The sequence below is a fragment of the Schistocerca gregaria genome, chromosome X, assembly GCF_023897955.1.
Source record: "Schistocerca gregaria isolate iqSchGreg1 chromosome X, iqSchGreg1.2, whole genome shotgun sequence".
NCBI classification, from domain to species: domain Eukaryota; kingdom Metazoa; phylum Arthropoda; class Insecta; order Orthoptera; family Acrididae; genus Schistocerca; species Schistocerca gregaria.
In genome coordinates this window covers 745,578,158-745,600,210 of record NC_064931.1, presented here as the reverse complement: position 1 = coordinate 745,600,210, position 22,053 = coordinate 745,578,158, and the positions used below count along the sequence as shown (strand labels likewise).

Sequence of the window (22,053 nt, the reverse complement as noted above, 5' to 3'; positions counted from 1 at the left end):
ACATCGCTCGGCTAGAGTGTCCACCATGTTCTGCAGACATAAACCTTATCGAACATGCCTGGGATGGATTGGAAAGGGCTGTTTATGGACAACGTGACCCACCAACCAGTGTGAGGCATCTACGCCGAATCCCCGTTGAGGAGTGGGACAATCTGGACCAACAGTGCCTTGATGAACTTTTGGATGGTATGCCACGACGAATACAGTCATGCATCAATGGAGGACGTGCTACTGGGTATTAGAGGTACTGGTGTGTACAGCAATCCGGACCACCACCTCTGAAGGTCTCGCTGTATCGTGGTAAAACATGCAATGTGTGGTTTCATGAGGAATAAGAAGGGCGGAAATTATGTTTATGTTGATCTCTGTTCCAATTTTCTGTACATGTTCCGCAATTCTGGGAACCGAGGTTATGCAAAACTTTTGTTAGGTGCGTATATTTGTATGGGTTATGAATCTGTATGGGACTAAGAAAAATTACTTTATACTTTCCAGTCTGATACAAAAACATGTTATATTACAAATTTATATTGTCTACATAATTATTTACTGATGTTTACTCTCATGTGTGTGTGTGTGAAATTTTTCAGTCGATTTCAAACATCTTGATGAGATTACAACAGAGATATGTGGTAAAATATCAGGTTCATTTCAGTTTCTCTTCATCAGAGACAGCCAATTTATTGCTTCGTCCTAAGGTATATCTCTCGAAAATTAGAGAGTTCGAGGTCATACGCTGGCTTACAAGCAACCGTTCTTCCCATGAACCATTCCAGACTGGAAGAGGAAAAGGGGGAAATGGCAGTGGTACATGAAGTATCCTCCGCCACACAATAGACAGGAAAGCAAGTTAATATTGAATTATCATCCACTTCTGAGCTATGTTGAAAATTTCAAGTATCCAGCTCATTGGTAAAATAGTTTAAAATCAATTGCAAAATTTATGCTGAACAGACGGAGAAGAAAGCCACCTAATCAAAATGTTTTATACAAATTATGTTCCAATTCGAAGTAAAGTCACATATCTCATCACATCTGCACGTAGGCCCTCCCCCCCCCCCTCCCCCCCGCCCCCCCCCCCCTCCCACACACACAATATGCTTCAGAATCATATATCAGGGATTCAACAATTTAACCATTTCGCTATCATTTTTTTCATAGTGGAAGCTGCTAATATACGGTTATTTCAATTAATGTCGTTTTCTGAAGCAACGATACGAAAATAATATTTTCCGCCATTTCGTTTCCTAACACGGGAAGGTGTGGAACATACGGCGTTACTGGTATGTACCCCTGCGGTTTCAGAAGACAACTGCACCTAGTTAGTTGGTTACTTTCATGTTCCATTGATCATTTTGCACTATAATTCGTCATGATGTGGAACGAGTCATTTTACATTCATATTTGAAATTAATTCGTACATCTATTTGTACTCTAAACGTCACCATATAATTTTTCCCCCGAAATGGAAACAAGATATACAGATTGAGTTACCAATTCCTGTCCACCACCTTTTACACATTAAAAACATAGAAATTCTTCTATGGAATAGAAGGAATTGTGAAGGAGAAACTTGTTCAATCTATTTTCAAATTTTACCTTGCTGTCTGTAAGACATTTTATATCACTGGGTAAGTGGTCAAACATGTTTGTTGTACACGCCTTTCTGTGCTAAAGGCAACCTTAATGTTGGGTAATGAATGTCAGTTTTTTATGGTATTGTAATTATGTACCTCATTGTTCTTTTTTGAATTGTAGTGGATTATTTACAATAAACTTCTTTGGGGAGTACATATAATGTGAAGCAGTGGTCAGAATGCGCAAGTCCTTAAGCAGATGTCTACAAGATCATCGCAGTTAAGCACCACACATAATTATTACAGCACGTGTTTGGGCAGTGAAGACCTTCTTTCTGAAAGATGAGTTAACCCAGAACATTTTTCCACATGACAATATTGAAAGAAAATAAGCAAAATATGTCAGCTTACTGATTTCTCTCTCTCTAAAATTAGCTATGTTTCTAAGTGCAAATGTGGCTCAACTAAGTTGTTTTAGGAGTTCCAAAATGTTTTTCATCCAACTTAAATTCTCATCAATATGGACACCTAAGAATTTTGAAATTTCACCCTATGTATTATTTCATCACCATGTGTTACATTTATCACTGGTGAGGTACACCTAGAGATGCAGAGCTGAATATGATGTGTCTTTGTGAAATTCAGGGTGAAATCATTCGCGGAAAACTTTTGAGAAATTTGTTCACCATTCCTTCCATTTCTGTATGAATATTGGGAGTGATTGCAATACTGGCGTCATCTGCAAAAAGAACTAATTCTGCTTGTTGTACACTAGACGGTAGATCATTTACGTATATGAGAAACAGTAGTGTTCCTAAGAATGAGCCCTTGAGAACCCCATACGTGATTTCTCTCCAGTTAGAATTATGTCCCTGGGTTGTGTTGGTTGAATTACTACTAAGTACAACTTTCTGCATTCTTTTGGTTAGATATGACATGATCCATTGTTTGGCTATACCATCAATCCCATAAAACTTCAATTTATCCTGGAGTGTACCATAATTCAAACACTCAAATGCCTTGGATTGGTCACAGAAAATACCTACCGGTGCTATTTTGCTATTTAATCCTTGTAATATCCGGTGTGTGAAAATGTAAATGGCATTCTCAGTAGAGCAACCCTTCTGAAACCCAAACTGTGATTTGCTCAGGATATTATTACTGGAAAGGTGAGATACTATTCTAGAATACATCCCATTCCCAAAAATGTTGGAAAATGATGCCAGAAGTGAAATAGGTCGGTAGTTACTGACGTCTCTCTTATCACCTTTCTTAAAGAGGAGTTTAACAACGGCATATTTTAGTCTCTCAGGAAAAATGCCTTGAGTTTGTGACGCATTACATATTTCGTACAATACTCGACTTATTATATGGGAACAAATCTTTAGTACTCTATTGGAAACACCATCAAAACCAGAAGAGCTTTTATTCTTGAGACAATGAATGACCCTCTTAATTTCAGAAGTAGAAGTTGGTGGTACATTCATATGACGTAATTTTATGAGAGTTACTACTTCAACATATTGCTGTTGCCTTTGTCTTGAACTGTTGGTCCCTATGCTATCTCCTATGTTTAAATAATGACTATTAAATACATTTGCAACCTGTGACTTGTCATTTATAACCCTTCTATTCAATTCAATAGGAATGTTATCCTCTTCTATGGTTAGTTGTCCTGTCTCTTGCTTTAAAGTATTCCATATTGCCTTCACTCTGTTGTCAGACATACTGATTTCTGACATTATTTGCATGTTTCTTTATTTTTAATAACCTTTCTCAGTAATTTTGAGTAGTTTTTGTACCAACTGCTGTAGGATCTTTACCTGTTCTTGCCAAAAGATACATTCCCTTTTCCTTTCACAAGATACTTTAATCCCCTTAGTTATCCATGGGTTTTTACATGGCTGTTTAATGTCCCTTATGATTAGTTTATGCGGAAAGCTATTTTGAAATACCAATGTTATTTTATCATGGAATAGATTAAATTTTATATTGGCATTTGGTTCTTTATAAATTTCATCCCAGGTTGTTTCTTGTAGACTACTCTTAAAAACATTTGCCCCATAGGCATTAATGATTCTAACTGACTTCCACTGAGGTGCAGCCACACTATAAGGCACTGCATCATTTATCTTGTCTAACTGTGCATCGTGATCAGAGAGAGCTTTTGTTACTAGGTAAACAGTTATTTTCTTGCTTTGTACTTCTTCAAAGGAAACACTACCAGTTAAGAAACTATTGCCTTTATCCAAACGTGCTGGAAAGTTAATTACTGAAAGCAAATTGTAGGATCCAAATAAAGTTTCCAGATAATTTTTCCTATGAAAATCCTTTCGAAAATCTACATTGAAGTCACCACAGTCTATTAACTGCTTGATGGTGTCTGACAGCACAGTAGGGAATCCAGGCTCCTCATAAATAATTCAAAATTTCCCAGTGGGGATCTATATACCGTTACAATTAAAAGTGAACTGTTTTTCAGCATCAATTCACAAACTCACACTTCTATGTGCTGATCGCTACAAAATCTACTGGTGTCAATGCTTTTGAGTTTGTGTTCTGTCTTAATATATGCAATAACTCCTCCTTTTCCCATGATAGTTCTGCATGAGTAAGCTCCTAGACTGTAATCTTTTATACGTAACGTATCTAACGCTGTGGTTATGTGGTGCTCAGACAGGCACGGGATGTCTATCTTTTCCTCTAAATTTTGGAAGCAGACAAGAAGCTCTTCTACCTTATTACTCAATCTTTAATATTTTGGTACAATAAGCTAACCTTACTTTTCTGTGCATTCTTGTGGGGCTCTTCTGTTATAGTGACTTCTTTCAAAACAGGGTGCCTGAAACTTGATTCTAACCTAAAAAAGGTGCCCTTCTGACACCAGTAACCACAGGGATCTTGCATTTGCTACAAGAAGTTCAGGAACCTATTTTTCCCTGTCCTATTCAGATGCAAGCCATGTATAGTATAACTCCACCTCCCAATTGTAGGAGCAGGCACTGCAGTCATATCAGAATTCATTTCACTCAGCAGTAACCTGCTCAACTCAGAGTTAACACGGTTCACAGAGGTATTAACCCAGGGCTGGTCATGCCGCTGCAGGACCTCCATGAAACTCACATTTGTGTGTGTAGTTACTAATCCTGCTTTTTTCCAGGTCCCCCCTAATGCTGTAATTACTGTTCTTAGCCAGGCTGTTTCCTGCTCAACCTACAAGAAGAACCTTATCCTCTTGGCGAAAACCAAAGATACACAGAAAACAGACACTTTGCAATGGGCAGAGCGTCTCTCAAAGTTTTCAGCACACATTTCAGGTATTTAGTATCGGCTCCGTTTGTGATGCGGGTAATGTCAATACGTGCATGAAAATTTATGGCCCCAATTGCCCGGGAAGGTGCGACAGCAAGCCGCATTGCAAGTCTGTCCATTGGGTTGCCTATCTGAAGGCGCTAACTGATGATATGCGAAAATACAGAGTGGAGCGGAGCAGAAGGTTAACAGGGAAACTTGAACACAACACAACCTGCACGTGTATGCAGCAATTATAAGAATTCTGCAAACCATTAGCAAGCTTCACTTCACCAATATACTCGTATGTATGCAAAAAATTCCCACATGTTCTCTGCCGGCCGGGGTGGCCGAGCGGTTCTAGGCATTACAGTCTGGAACCACGCGACCACTACAGTCGCAGGTTCGAATCCTGCCTCGGTAATGGTTGTGTGTGATGTCCTTAGTTTGGTTAGGTTTAAGTAGTTCCAAGTTCTTGGGGACTGATGACCTCAGCTGTTAAGTCCCATAGTGCTCAGAGCCATTTGAACCATTTTTTAACCATCACTTCTGGTGGTAAAATATAAAACATTGTGACTAATAAGTAGTAGTTGTGCAGGGTTCTTTCTATATGACTTTGACCTTTTGACTTTAATGATGTCACTTCTGGCGTCAGGTGAAGTTGTTGCGCAATTTATATTCGACGTAAAAGGTCCAAGGTCAAGACAATCTAGAAAGAACCCAGCATAAAAGATACTTATCAGTTACTGTGTTTCATCTTATCAGCATCGGCCGATGTTTACCTGGTCCAGAAGCTGCACCAAGTAATTATTACTGCTTAATAATTATCCACACTTATCCAGGTGGTGTAAGCAAGTTATTCTTCATGATCACTAGAGACCAGCTGGTGATGTTGCGGTTAGTGTTGCACGTACCCAAACAGTTTAGTGGGCAGATTTACTTTGATCTCGTGTTTTTGCACCGTAGTTATGTTGACTGGAGGTGACTTGTGTGTTACAGCGTACTGCGGCGTCAGCGGACAGGTGTTCCACACGTTCGACGGAGTGGAGTTCGAGTACGTGCTGGGGAGCGACTGGCACCTGCTTACCAAGGACTGCTCGGGCCGCAGCGGCGTGGCCGTGCTCGTGCGACAGCCCACCGTCTCCAGTCTTGTATGTATACACACCGGCAGTTCCACAGGCTTATTCATACAGGATGACAATTACTGAACTATATGAAACAAAGTAGTCATAACTTCTGAACGGATTGCGTTAGGATGTCCAAACTGGTCGATTGGCCGCGGGACATGACGGGGATTTGTATGCTCATTATTGTTTTGTTTAGCGATTCTGACAACCCTACCACAACAAAGGTCAAAAGTTAATTATGATTGTAGTGTTGCTCACGCTGCTAAATATTGCATTTTCGGGCAACAACAAAGTTATATTATGTTGCAGGTGTCATTAGAGCACAGTTAATAAAGTCATTTCTTGAAATAATTGATAAACTAGGCACTCATCTTAACGAGTTTCCCACTCTGGCATCGTTGTGAATTCATGGCTCAATCGTCGAAAATCTAGGTAGTGATGATTCCAAGCTCGGATGCAAAGAGGCCTAGCTGTTATTCTGCGATATTCAAAAGTTTTATAGATGTGTTTCATAAACCATTCTTGAAGATGAAAATTTTGCATGTTAGGACAATGGTGATGTAAAAACGTAATCAGCACTCCGAATTTACGTTACATTTCTTTTTTATTACTTTTGTTGCAGTATCGCGTAACTCTTTCCAAAGTATCACTTCACAATATAAAATATACTTGAAAATGTCTTCCTCACTGTTAAAGTTCACATTTTATAAACTGACTACAATTTGCGTCTTTTTAATATGACGACCAAAGCTTGACTCTCTAATAACAGTTTAAGCGCCCAAAAATCAGAGTTAAAAGTACGTCAAAGATCATAGTGACAAATGAAAGAATATACATAAGAATGATATCATTGCAATATATATACATATCGATGTATCGAAGTACCTCTACATTAATGAAATCAAATCTGAATTTTGTCACAGAAATATGTTAACTATTTTACAGAAACACAGTAGAATATTGCTGGTATCGAGAAGTTGAGGTGAGGTCCCGTAATGATTACGTAATTCAAGTACCATTACACGTTGAACCACACTCTCATTTAAATGGGTTCGCCAATAAGCAAAATTGGCGCAATGGGGATTGAGAATCCGCATTTCGCGATCGAGAAATCTCTTCACTCTCAACGGGTGACTGTGTGGTCTGCAATGTCCACTCACAGAACAACCGGTGCAATATTCCTTGATGGCACGGTGACTACCGGAACAGTACGTGAAGGTTTTGGAAGTGACCCTGATTTCGACAAATGTGGTTCATGCAAGACGGAGCTCGACTCCATCGAAACAGGAGATGTTTGAGTTCCTGGAGGAGCTCTCTGGAGACCGCATTCTGGCTCTGGGGCACCCAGACGCCACTGGTTTTGATTGGCAGCCATGTCCTCCGGATCTGAACACATGCGACTCCTTTTTGTGGGGCTATATACAAAACAAGGTGTACAGCAATAACCACAAAACCATTGATGACCTAAAAACAACCATTCAGGAGGTCATCGACGGCATCGATGTTCCGACACTTCAGCGGATCATGGGGAATTTCTCTATTCGTCTGTGCCACATCATAGCAAGTGTATTGAACATGTCATAACCCAAACCCAAATATCTGCAGTGACGTTTACATATTGAATAAAGTATGTGCACTCCGTAGTTTTCATGTAGTTCAATAAGTCTCACCCTGTAAGTACCTCCAGCGTTAGACGAGACGACTGCCCAAAAACTACAAGACATCCCGAAAAAATGAGACGTATTAATGGACGAAGTATCTCTCCAAGTTTCGATTCGTAATACTCGCTGCGGCGCAGTTGCACTAGGGGAGAGGTGTGGCATAGCATGTGGAAACATCATCCACTCCATATTGTCGTATCGAAGTAGATGGTGCCTGCAAGTAGACAACCCAATGAACAAATTCCCAAAGCAGGGTGTGTCGCACTTTGCCAAGCAGTTCGTGTCAGTGACTTCAATTAATTACACACGCGTTTTGGCTTTTGCTACACCACAAACGGTGTCCATAATAAGCAACTGTAATGTGACTTAAAAGCAGAGACATACTCTGTCCACTTATTTTTGTCTATTTTCTATATGTCTCTTCTGAAACCACAAAGTTACCCCATATACTACTGTACAGCTCATAGCTGAGGGTACATAGTAATCAGTGCTGATGATGATCTGTCCTATTTGATTCTCCAGGGAAAGAATGAGTGTGTTTATGTGTATGTTCTTTCGATGATCACTGTTATTTTATTTTCGTGATGCCTACGCGAGATATAAAGGCCACACTTTTTCCATCGAATGCAGGGTCTCTAAATATGCCCAAAACGTTTCGCAGATTACGTCGCCTCCCTTCCAAAGATTCCCATTTAAGTTCCCCGATTATCTCTGTTACAGTTTCATACAGGCTGTACTGACCTGTTAAGAGAACAACAACGTGTCTGTGAATTCGTTGTATGTCTGTTGTACCTACTTGATAAGAACACCAAACGCTGGAATAATATTCTAGAATTGGTCAGACAGAGTCTGGTATGCAATTTCCTCTACAGGTGCACTGTACTCCAGCTAAACTATATGGGAATTGCATATATTTTAAATCTTACTGGGTTATTACGTAAGTAAGTTAAACATGTCGTCTGACGTTCAGACCATTGCCCAGTAAGGGTGACCAACTGCTAGAAGAGAGATCATGTTCTGGGCTTCCTGCAGGTACTTTTATGCTGCAGTACGGATAACAGGTACATTACAGTGTGCGATTGCAATGGCACGGGAATCTGGCAACGTACTCCAAATACATTAAATGTATTCGCAAACGGGCAACCATGAGCTTTAGAATGGATGACGACAATGAAAATGTGTGCCGGACCGCGACTCGAACCCATATTTTCTGCTTACCGCGAGCGGTCGCCTTGCTATTTGGCTCAGAGCCAGACCCAAACTTCCATATGTCGTCAATTATGCGTATACAACCTGAACTCGTACGTCTATTATGTACATCTCCATACAAGTACATTTTACTTGAAAGACGCTTGCCTGGTGCTGGCGAATAAGCAGCGCCTGTGTATGTAATATCGTACGTACTCCAAAGATGGGGTACCAAGTACAGCAGGAGTCTTGTGGATAAAACGGATAAAATGCACACAGATTCACCTTGAAATTATGGTGGTATATGGACCAAATGCCAGTCGTAGTGAAATGGCGTCAACAAATCGATCAAGGCTGCACAGATGTAAATCTGGAAATTTGTGGTAAGGACTATGGGACCAAACCGCTGAGGTCATCGGCCCCTTGGCTTACGTACTACTTCATCTAACTTTACCAGTTTATGCTAAGGATAACACACACACCTATGAAAAAGGGAGGACTCGAACCTCCTACGGGGGTACACAGATGTGATCGGGAAGAAAGGAAGATAGATCTTGCACCATGCGATTCCCATCTTTCCAGCAAGCTGAAAGAACATCTGGTAGGAAAGAGACTTTCCAACGATGAGGACGTACGCACAGCGGCTCCGGAATGGCTTCGTCACCAAGGAGCGGATATCTGTCGTTGAGGAATTGAGCGATTTGTAGGTCTTTCCAATCGTTGCTTAAAAAGACGTGATGACTATGTTGAAAAACAGTGTCACGTATCTGTGTCACTTTGACGTGTAGTTCAGCATTCAATTAAGGATACTTAAACGAGCTCCCAGTCCAGCTGTGAAGGCCCAAGGGATGTCTACCGGCTGCCGCGTCATTCTCTGCCTTGCAGCGTCATGATAATGCGGTATTGAGGGGCATGTAAGGAGAACACAACTCTCCCGGCCGTGTTACAGACTTCCCAGGCCGTGGAGTCATTACTGCTTGGTCAGGTAGCTCCTCAGTTGGTATCAGGATGCTGAGTGCACCTTGTAATAGTCTTCCCACCAATGAAAAAATCCTTGGCAGCACCGAGAATCGCGGCCAGTCCTCCGCATGGCAGCCATCTATGTTGACCACTCAGCAACGGTGGCGCACTACGAAAGTTGAATAAAAGGTTCTCAGGTTTTCATGGGGTCAAATAATTAAAATTGCACGAGCTTTCGGCCAAGTACTCTTCGGCCATTATCAAGTGGTATGACTGCCAGAGGGCTGCTGGTGCGCCCCTTATATCCATTAACTGCCGGATGTGACGTCACTGGCGCCTGCGGCATCGGCTATATACGGGCACGTTTTGACGCGGCGTTCGTTGCGCCCGCTTGAACTGGCGAAGGCTGGATCCCACGCCGTGCTGAGCTGGATGCCACCGTCTGTATTTAGGGCATCATTGGTGATTTTTAATTAAATGGTTTCTTTAAAAACACACTCCCACAAGCAGTTTGTCCGAGCCACGACCGATGTTTCGTCAAATTTTATCCGGTGTCTGTTCTCTAAAGCATGCTCAGCTAAATCAGGTTCCTCGGATCTTAAACGGACCAACACATCGCGAGAGGATAGATACGTAGACCTAGTGGCGACTCGCTGGTACATCGCTGCAGACCTGCACTCGCCACCGGTACACGTGTCTCTGCCAGAACCATTTCTTGGAAATTAAATCAGGCAGTTTGTGTGGAATGTTATCTTTTGTCAGCAACAATGGTATAGAAATGATAATTAAATCAAGACCCTTCGCTGCTGACAGGCGTTGATATAAATCAACGGGTTACAGTTGAAAATGTGTGCCCCGACCGGAACTCGAACCCGGGGTCTCCTGCCTACATGGCAGACGCTCTATCCATCTTAGCCACCGAGGGCACAGAGGATAGTGCGACTGCACGGAGTTATCCCTTGCACGCTCCCCTGAGACCTACATTCCCACACACTAAATTCGTAGTGCCCCTGCTCACTACACTCATTACTCGCGGCAGACAATCTGACAGAGTCCCTAAGAGTTCGAGCAATGCGTGTGCATCAGCACAGAAGGAGGCCATGGCCGGTTAGCCTTAACTATATATGTAGATGGTATATAGTGATATTCTCGACGCATCCCGCTTCACTGTGGCAAATGATTCCCGGCAACCAGTTCGTGTGTGAATTTAGGAATTAGTTTAATAGTAAATAGGACAGACACAATTTAAATGCTGGGCTATTATTCATCGACTCTGTTTATGGCAGACTTCAGCGTTTTTTAGGCACGCAAGACTGCACTTGCAAAAAGGGTAATCGTGTCTCTTCGAAGCCCTGGCAAGCCTAGCTGGCTCTTTTCCACTAAGAGATCATCACATTATTTTCCAGCGCATCCACAGCACATGACGCTAAACTGTCTGTTTTCCGATTTGTACTCCCCGTTCAATCACAAAATTTACGTCGTAACGACAGTATGCTTGAACAACAGTCATAAAAACGGCGAAACTCCTGTGTGAATGTTCTTTTTCCAATGTACATCTAAGACAAAAAAAGTACAGTTTTAGGAAAAAATGGACGATTTATACAAGAGGAAGGGCATTGAAAACTGAGCAGTTCAACAATGAGTTGGTCCCTCTTCTGGTCCTTATGCAAGCAGTTATTCGGGTTGGCATTGCCGCGCGGGATTAGGTGAGCGGTCTTAGGCGCTGCAGTCATGGACTGTCGGCTGGTCCCGGCGGAGGTTCGAGTCCTCCCTCGGGCGTGCGTGTATGTTTGTCCTTAGGATAATTTAGGTTTAATAGTGTGTAAGCTTAGGGACTGATGACCTCAGCAGTTAAGCCCCATAAGATTTAACACACATTTGAATTTTTTTTTCGGATTGGCATTGATTAACAGAGTTGCTAGATGTCCTCCTGAGCGATATCGTGTCAAGGTCTGCCCAATTCGCGGATTAGATCATCAAAATCCCGAGCTGGTTGGAGAGCCCTGCCCGTCATGTTCCAAATATTCTCAACTGGCGAGAGATCTGGCGACCTAGCTGGCCAATTTAGGGTTTGGCAAGCACCAAGACAAGCAGTAGGGCCTACATTTCAGCAAGTTCATGACCGCCCGCAGACGGACGGTTTCTATTGCATGTCTAGGTGCTTGCCAAAGCTTACCTCGGCCAGCAATATCGCCAGATCTCTTGCCAATTGAAAAAGTGAAACATCCCCTTAGAAAAAACAGTGAATTACTGTGCTGATAAACCCTTTACGTTATTTGATTTCAAACAGCTGAGAAAAACTGAACGTACTCATACATTTCTCTCTTTACTTATTCTGATCATCACTAAACTGACACACAATATTTTTAGCGCAACGCAATCTGACTTTCAAAAATCGCTACAAAAGAATGGCCCTGACTAACAATAACCTATACCTTTCATGAATTACTTTCCTCACAAAAATCTTCGTTACTCGAACTACAGCAATACAGTGAGCGCCAATACTGCCAGCTAAATAAAGGATTCTAACTACTGAAGGCACTAACTACTGATAGGCATAGTTAGCAGATGAAAGATTTTGATAGCGAACAAACAATGTATTTACCTTTCATGACATCCAGTCTCACAAATTTACTGTCTCTGATGGACACACGTCCCTGTGGCTGGTTGGCATTGTTGGAACATTCGTAATTGTAGTGATGGGCAGTTGGGTGTGAACAGCGCGTAGCGTTGCGCAGTTGGAGGTGAGCCGCCAGCAGTGATGTATGTGGGGAGTGAGATGGCGGAGTTTTGAGGGCAGATGATCTGGACGTATGTCCATCAGAAAGAGCAAATTTGTAATATTGGATATCATGAACTGATATAAGAATATGATGACTTTGGAACATTATTAAGGTAAATACATTGTTTGTTCTCGATCAAAATCTTTTATTTGCTAACTATGCCTATCAGTAGTTTTGCCTTCAGTAGTTAAAATCTTTTATTTATCTGGCAGTATTGGCGCTCAATGTATTGCAGTAGTTTGAGTAAGGAAGATTTTTTGAGGTAAGTGATTAATGAAAGGTATAGGTTATTGTTAGTCAGGGCCATTCTTTTGCGGGGATTTTTGGAAGTCAGATTGCGTTGCGCTAAAAATATTGTGCGTCAGTTTAGTGATGATCAGAATAAGAAAAGAGAGAAATGTCTGAGTATGTTCAGTTTTGATCAGCTGTTTGAAAATCAAATAACGTAAAGGGTTTATAACCACAGTACGTAACTGATTTTTCTAAGGGGATGTTTCAAAAGTTTAGAGCATTACGAGCAGGGCCCTCCAACCCCCTCGGGATTTTGACGATGTAACGCGCCAATTGGACAGAATTGGTAACGAATATCCCTCAGGAGGGCAGCCAACAACTCTGTCATCCAATGCCAAGCCGAGTAAGTGCTTGTGTAAGAGTCACAGATGGACCATCGCTTTGTTGTCTTACTCAGTTTGAGAAGCTCTTTCTCTCGAATAAATTGTCCAATATTCATGAAATTGTAAACGTTTGTGTTGTGTACATAGTTCCGCATAGTCAGTGCGTACACAACTTTCTCACTAGAGCGCGCCCCACTAAGCACAACAGCGCAGGCGCAGCTCTCGTCCGTCTCTGCACTACGAGATGGCGCTGCCATAGAGACGGACGAAATTCTGCTTCCGCAGATCCGCGTATTAACACGTAACACAGCCAATGAGATCGCTGTTAACGTAGAACCTTTTCTCCTCGCGGATCACACTCGCGCAGTGATACCTTAACGCGCAAGGTGTTATAACGAGTGTACATACCTCCAATTAGTCAGTCTGCATTAGTCTGTACAAGTCTATAGTCAAGTTTCATTCTGCGCCTAATAAGGTTATCATCTTCCTTATCTTTCAGGACTGAAGACCACAACAACAACAACAATGCTCAAAAACTGTTCAGCAAACCTCATTTCACTTGGTATCCATTAGAGACCTGCAGGTACAGCTGCGCTCTAATCCTGTAAACCCCCATGATACTCGTGTAACAATAAACCATGTGACGACGCAGGATATCCATTGGCTCCGCCACATTATGCATTCTGGTGCATGATTGGAATAAGTACTTTCGAGGCAATAAGTGACGCCACTCTCTTCGAATTGTCAGAAAAGCATTCCTCATTTTATGACATCTTTCTTGCAATATCACCAAATGTATTTCACTGAGGAGCTGTTCACGCTCTCAGTTTGTTCGAATAAATCCACCATCAACTGCGTAGCATTCTCTGTATCCTTTACGTCTGTTCAAGACAGGGATTCCAGACAGATGCATAGAAGACAAGAACTTGTCGAACGAGTGACCTCTTCCTAGATAAACAGCATCTCTTCGTGAGTTTTCCAGAAGACTGCGTCTCTAGTATGTTTTTTCTGCAATATAACTGTTGTTATATAGTTTCGCGTAGTCAGCACATACACAACTTCCCCACTAGAGCGCGCCCCGCTAAGCACAACAGCGCAGGCGCAGGGCTCGGCCATCTCCTCACTACGAGATAGAGACGGACCAAATTCTGCTTCCGACGGTCCGCGTATTAATATGTAACGCAGCCAATGAGATTGCTGCTAACGTAGAACCTTTTCTCCTCGCAGATCACACTCGCGCAGTGATACCTGAACGCGCGAGGTATTATAACGAGCGTACAGACCTCCGATTAGTCAGTCTGCATTAGTCTGTACCAGTCTGTATTTGTCTGTAGCAGTCTATAGTCAAGTTTCAGTCTGCGCCTAATAAGATTATCATATTCCTGTACATAGCCAAGAAGGGAACGTATAGACACTTTGTCAAGTATAAGAGATATGTGAGAATAAGAGTAATGTACGAAGACCAAAGGAACTTCAGATTGTGAATTGTAAACAGCATCCAGAATCAAGTTACGTAATGTCTATGCTTTTTATTATTTTAATAAATGTGTGTGAAAATTAATCAAGTTTTGTTTAAAGTTGGTCCCCGTCAATCTGCTACTGTAAGCGTGCAATTGGCATTTCTATCGTCTGACCTAACGGCAGAAGATAAACGAGCCATGATAAGTCCACGAGACATATTGCTGACACTCGTCTACTTCGTTAGAGCGACGAGTCAAATAATCTGATGGTGTGTGTACCGAAGGTCTTACAGTATGCACACCACATTTTTTTTGTGAGCACATATACATTACATCTACCGCTTGCTGTCCCATTCTGATAATTCCTTCATGGTGCGTATTTCCTTTATTGTCTTATAGTGTAAATTTATCGAAGCAAAAATAAAATGCGTTGTGTTGGTGGCGCGATATCGGTGCAGCTGTATAGGTGAGCGATGTGTCGTGCAGGAGGTGGAGGTGAACGCGGACGACTACCGCGTGGCGAAGCTGGGCCCCGGCGAGGCGGCGTCGGTGAGCGGCCAGCAGCTGCGGCTGGCGGCGGGCGGCGCGGCCGACGTGCGCGACGCGGCCGACGACCTGCTGATGCGGCTGTCCGCCGGCTCCGACGGCGCGCTCAGCCTCGTGCTGCCGCAGCACGGCCTGCACCTGCGCTTCCGCAACGCCACGCTCCTCGTCTCGGTCAGTACCTCTGCTCTCCTGCACTCGCCATACCACGCACGACGCCGCAGAAATTTAACAAAAAGGCCAGTTTGCTTTTCATCTACACAGATAAGACATTTGACACCCACAACTGGATAAACATCTACTCTAGACCTTTCCTTGCAGTACGGTCATCCCTTTCCGACGTCGCCTATCCATTAGGTTTCTTGCGATTTTTTTCTGATTGCACTGAATCCAGCAAAAAACTTATCTATGAAGCATCCAAGTGACTAGTTAATTGTGCAGTCTACGGGGTGAAAAGTATTTACACCGGAAAACTCTGGGAGGTTGTAGGAGACATGCAAAAAAATATTTTCCCTAATGTCATTTTTCCGTATGAGGAGTATTTAAACCGGTAGAGGAAGATTTCTCTGGCTACAAATTAATGAAACCAACAAACACTTTTTTTATGACCAAGAGACTACACATTAACACAACCCAATTTCAATTACAGTAGATTTTCAAAAATGCCTCCATTGACACGTAAACAAAGGTTACACCGTCGGATCATGTTCTGTCTGACACGGGCAGAAACCCCAGGAGTATCCTGAATTGTTCCTGCTGCTGCACTATCCGTGCAACAAGATCCTCTTCTGATGCAACAGAAGTTGCGTAAACAAGGTTGCGCATCTCTCCCCACACAGAAAAGTCCAGAGGGGACATATCTGGGGATCGAGAAGGCCTTGGTACAGGAGCACCTCTGCCAGTCCACGTTTCTGGGAACCGTCGGTCCAGGAATCGACGCACACGACGACTGAAATGTGCCGGTGCCCCGTCACGTTGGAACCACATGCGTTGTCTTGTAGGGAGCGGGACGTCTTCCAGCAATTCTGGCAGTGCTCTAGGTTCAAATGGCTCTGAGCACTATGGGACTCAACTGCTGTGGTCATTAGTCCCCTAGAACTTAGAACTACTTAAACCTAACTAACCTAAGGACATCACACACATCCATGCCCGAGGCAGGATTCGAACCTGCGACCGTAGCAGTCCCACGGTTCCGGACTGCGCGCCTAGAACCGCGAGACCACCGCGGCCGGCAGTGCTCTAGGGAGAAAATTGAAATAATGCCTGTCATTTAATGGCGTAGGTAGCAGATACGGACCAATTAAACAGTCCGCAACAACACCGACCCTCGCATTAACGAAGAACCGCACTTGATGATGCGCTATTAACTGTGGCATGTGGGTTATCCTCACCCCAAACAAGCGAATTGTGCATATTGAAGACTCCATACGCCCGAACGTTGCTTCATCGGTAAACAGCACAGAGGATGGAAATGTAGGATGCATTTCACACTGTTCGAGGTACCACTGCGAAAACTGTGCTCTGGGTGGATAATCAATTGGTTCCAGGTTGTGGACACACTGTATGTGAAATGGACGTAACCATTGCTCTTGAAGGACTTCTTACATTCGTCTGATTCGTCCCCATGTTACGTGCAATTGCACGAGTGCTGATTGCACGTAATATATACACTCCTGGAAATGGAAAAAAGAACACATTGACACCGGTGTGTCAGACCCACCATACTTGCTCCGGACACTGCGAGAGGGCTGTACAAGCAATGATCACACGCACGGCACAGCGGACACACCAGGAACCGCGGTGTTGGCCGTCGAATGGCGCTAGCTGCGCAGCATTTGTGCACCGCCGCCGTCAGTGTCAGCCAGTTTGCCGTGGCATACGGAGCTCCATCGCAGTCTTTAACACTGGTAGCTTGCCGCGACAGCGTGGACGTGAACCGTATGTGCAGTTGACGGACTTTGAGTGAGGGCGTATAGTGGGCATGCGGGAGACCGGGTGGACGTACCGCCAAATTGCTCAACACGTGGGGCGTGAGGTCTCCACAGTATATCGATGTTGTCGCCAGTGGTCGGCGGAAGGTGCACGTGCCCGTCGACCTGGGACCGGACCTCAGCGACGCACGGATGCACGCCAAGACCGTAGGATCCTACGCAGTGCCGTAGGGGACCGCACCGCCACTTCCCAGCAAATTAGGGACACTGTTGCTCCTGGGGTATCGGCGAGGACCATTCGCAACCGTCTCCATGAAGCTGGGCTACGGTCCCGCACACCGTTAGGCCGTCTTCCGCTCACGCCCCAACATCGTGCAGCCCGCCTCCAGTGGTGTCGCGACAGGCGTGAATGGAGGGACGAATGGAGACGTGTCGTCTTCAGCGATGAGAGTCGCTTCTGCCTTGGTGCCAATGATGGTCGTATGCGTGTTTGGCGCCGTGCAGGTGAGCGCCACAATCAGGACTGCATTCAACCGAGGCACACAGGGCCAACACCCGTCATCATGGTGTGGGGAGCGATCTCCTACACTGGCCGTACACCTCTGGTGATCGTCGAGGGGACACTGAATAGTGCACCGTACATCCAAACCGTCATCGAACCCATCGTTCTACCATTCCTAGACCGGCAAGGGAACTTGCTGTTCCAACAGGACAATGCACGTCCGCATGTATCCCGTGCCACACAACGTGCTCTAGAAGGTGTAAGTCAACTACCCTGGCCTGCAAGATCTCCGGATCTGTCCCCCATTGAGCATGTTTTGGACTGGATGAAGCGTCGTCTCACGCGGTCTGCACGTCCAGCACGAACGCTGGTCCAACTGAGGCGCCAGGTGGAAATGGCATGGCAAGCCGTTCCACAGGCTTACATCCAGCATCTCTACGATCGTCTCCATGGGAGAATAGCAGCCTGCATTGCTGCGACAGGTGGATATACACTGTACTAGTGCCGACATTGTGCATGCTCTGTTGCCTGTGTCTATGTGCCTGTGGTTCTGTCAGTGTGATCATGTGGTTTATCTGACCCCAGGAATGTGTCAATAAAGTTTTCCCTTCCTGGGACAATGAATTCAAGGTGTTCTTATTTCAATTTCCAGGAGTATATATATATATATATATATATAGTGTGTGTGTGTGTGTGTGTGTGTGTCTCTGTCTGTGTGTATGCGGAAGAACAGACACCACATAATATATGGTTAAGGCAACGACATCCAAAAGTCTCTTCAGTGCAGATGCACACCAAGTTCGAACTCTTATGAGAATCGACGAGATGCTTCGAGTAAAGAGGCTAACGAGCAGGGGCACTACATCAGTAGTGTGTGGTATAAGCTGAGAATTTGGGTCTGACGGGAGGCTTGCCAGGGTAGTTCGTGTTGTTGTGCTGACCACTGTGTCTGGATGGCGCAGTGATCACCTCATCTGCATAGTAAGCAGGAGACCCGTGTTCGAATCCCGTCCGGCACAAATTTTCAACTTGCCCCATTTATATAAATCAGTGTCCATTGACAGGTACTGTCTTTAATTCCTTTGTGTCTTGTTAATACTTAGTGTATAATAACGAGAGTGAGTTACTCACAACTTTTCGAATGCCTAAACTTCTAATGTATACACCCTAAGGTCGAAAGCGTCCAAACTCATGGTCCAAAAGAATACATAGGGAACAACAGCAAATCACTGCAAATTAGAGCATACAGAGCGGAAATTGTACACTCATGCTCCTATGAGATACCTAGGGAACGAGAGCCAATCACTGCAAATTAAAACATAAAGGGCAGAAACATGGGAATTGACACCGTGTGGTGAAAGACGTCACTCACCAAAGCTGTGTTATAATAGACTCAAGGTCTAAAAAGTGGACTCCTTATTAAACGTAGTCCTAAAGTACAATCCACATTAAAAGAGAACTGTAGTTAGCAGATGCAAGATCTCCGCTAGGTGAACAAAATCGTAGATCACTCATTAATCATGTTTTAAATGTTATAAGTCGTAAATTAAATTGTCTGATGGTAAAATTAAATGCAGTATCACATCATTAACGTTTTCAACACCTAAAAGCTTAATTTCAGTATATGTGAGTCAGTACATGTGAATTATGTCTCAAAATACTGACATGAATTATTTGCGCAAGGAGAGAAAAACTAGTCGAAGCCGATCTTGGGGTGTATCGGTTTGGATTCCGGGGAAATGGTGGAACACGCGAGGCAATACTGACCCTACGACTTATCTTAGGAGATAGATTAAGGAAAGGCAAATCTACGTTTATGGCATTTGTAGACTTGGAGGAAGCTTTTGACAATGTTGCCTATAATACACTCTATGAAATTTCGAAGGTAGTAGGGGTAAAATATAAGGAGTGAAAGGTTATTTACGACATGTACAAAAACCAGACGGCAGCCAGTCCTCCCTGTTATTCAATCTGTTGATTGAGCAAGCAGTACACGAAGCCAAAGAAGAGTGTGAAGACAGAATTAAAGTTCAGGGAGAACAAAAATAAATGAAAAACTAAATAAATAAAAATTAAAATTAAAAAACCCGAAGGTTTGCCAGTAATATTGTAATTCTGTCAGAGACAGCGAAGGACTTCGAAGTACTATTGAACGGAATGGACAGTCTCTTGAAAGAGGGGATATGAGATGAACATTAACGAAAGTAAAACAAGGGTAATGGAATGTAGTCGAATTGAAACAGATGTTGCTGAGGGAATTAGATTAGGAAACGAGACACTAGAAGTAGTAAGTGAATTTTGCTACTAGACAGTAAAATAAATGATGATGGCCGAAGTAGAGAGGATGTAAAATGCTTACTGGCAATGACAAGAAAAGCGTTTCTGAAGAAGAGAAATCTGTCTACTTTTAATATAGATTTAAGTGTTCGGAATTCTTGTCTGAAGATATTTCTCTGGAGTACAGCTTTGTAAGCCAGTGGAACAGTTCCGACACGAAGAAAATGAAATCTTTTGTAATGTGGTGAAAGAGAAAAATGGTGAAAATTAGTTGGATAGATGGTGTAACTCATGAGCAGGCACGGCGTGGAATTGGGTAGAAGAGAAATTTGTGGCACAGCTTGGCTAAAAGAAGATATCGGTTGATAGAACAATTTATGAGACATCAAGGGATCACCAGTTAAGTACTGGAGAGAAATGGGTGGCTTAAAATTGCAGAGGAAGACCTAGAGATGAGCACGGTACAGGAGAGAAATGTGTGGCTAAAAACTGCAAAGGGAGATCTAGAGACGAGCTTAAGGCAATTGCTGGGATAGGTCCTTAGAAAGGGCGGGGTCTTTCCTTCTCCTTGTTTCCCAAATCCGAGCTTGTGCTCCGTCTGTTATGATATCGATGTCGATGGGACGTTAAACAGTAATCTTCTCTTATGTGACGCCTTGAGATAAGATATCGCTATGAGCTTTTCCAGTGGCTCTCCAGGCTGTTGGAATGATGTTGGAAAGAACTCCACAGGTGAGGAGAGGTTGTTTTTGTGTTGCAGGCGAGCATGAGCACTCGTGGTCGACTGTGCGGCATCTGTGGCAACAACGACGGCGAGTACGTGGGAGACCTGACCAACCCGCGCGGCAACCAGGAGAAGACGGCCACCAGCTTCGCTGCGTCCTACAAGCTGTAGTCTCAGCCTGACCTCTTAGCATTTCCTCTTTTGTACACTTTATTTACGATTTACTGTATCACGTACGTCCACTGAATTTAAAGAACAGTGAGTAATAAAATGACAATAAAAGATTAACTACTGAAGTCCTCTCTTCCAATAGCACCTGAAAATTTGAGACTGCTATACAGGGCGTAGATTTTAAGTTGACCAACCAGAATAACTCGAAATATAAGCTTCACACGAAAAGATGTGTACAATCCAAAGTTCCTTATTTTCGAGGGGGACATTATGCTGGTGCTAAAATTAGTCCGTCACCCCATTCGCCTGTGGGTTTGGCGGGAGGTAACTTGAAACGTCCCCTTAGAAAAATTTATGAGTGACTGTGCTGATAAACTTCTTACATTATTTGATTTTCAAATAGCTGAGCAGAACTGAATGCACTCAGAAATTTCGCTCTTTACCTATTCTGCTCAACACTAAACTGACACACAATATTTTTAGCGCAACGGAATCTAACTTTCAATAATCCCTACAAAGGAATGGCCTTGACTAACAGTAACCTATACCTTTCATGAATCACTTAACTCACAAAAATCTTCGTTACTCGAACTACTGCAATACAGCGAGCGCCACTACTGCTAGCTAAATAAAATATTCTAACTACTGAAGGCACTAACTACTGATAGGCATAGTTAGCAAATGGAAGATTTTGATAGAGAACAAACAATGTATTTACCTCCATAGCGTTAAAAAGTCATAAGATACATATCAGTTGATGATATCCAGTCTTAAAAATTTACTGTCTTTGATGGACACACGTCCAGATCACCCGCTCTCAAAACTCCGCCATCTCTCTCCCCACATCCACCACTGCTGGCGGCTCACCTCATCTCCAACTGCACAACGCTACGTGCTGTTCACATCCAACTGCTCAACACTACAATAGCGAGTATTCCAACAATGTCACCCAGGCACAGACTGCACACAGCACAGCCAGTGATTTTCATACAGAGTGCTACGTTGCGTTACCAATATAAAAACCCAAACAGCCTACTTACAAACTTTAAATTACAAATGGGAACCCCCATTTTTCTATTGCAGAATGAGATTCTACATAAAAAGACTACGTACATTTTGTCTTAAACATTTGTTTTGATTCTTGGTAGTTGGTGCTGTAATTCAAGAAAATCCACATTCTCATTTTTACGTGGAAAATGGTTACGGATAAATAAAAAAAAACTTATTTACTTCGTAAATTTTGA

General features: G+C 43.3%; 1 protein-coding gene across 2 annotated transcripts in view; it reads left to right on the top strand.

Moving 5' to 3' along the window:
- LOC126299533 (vitellogenin-like) overlaps positions 1 to 20,926 on the top strand; it is a 398,678-nt gene extending 377,752 nt beyond the window's left edge. For both annotated transcript variants that reach the window (XM_049991515.1, XM_049991514.1), the window contains 3 exons: positions 5,868 to 6,019; positions 15,148 to 15,378; positions 20,675 to 20,926. In XM_049991515.1, the coding sequence (XP_049847472.1) occupies positions 5,868 to 6,019; positions 15,148 to 15,378; positions 20,675 to 20,809 (518 nt within the window). In that variant the 3' untranslated portion in view covers positions 20,810 to 20,926. The remainder of the gene's footprint in view (positions 1 to 5,867; positions 6,020 to 15,147; positions 15,379 to 20,674) is intronic.
- The last annotated feature ends 1,127 nt before the right edge of the window (positions 20,927 to 22,053 follow it).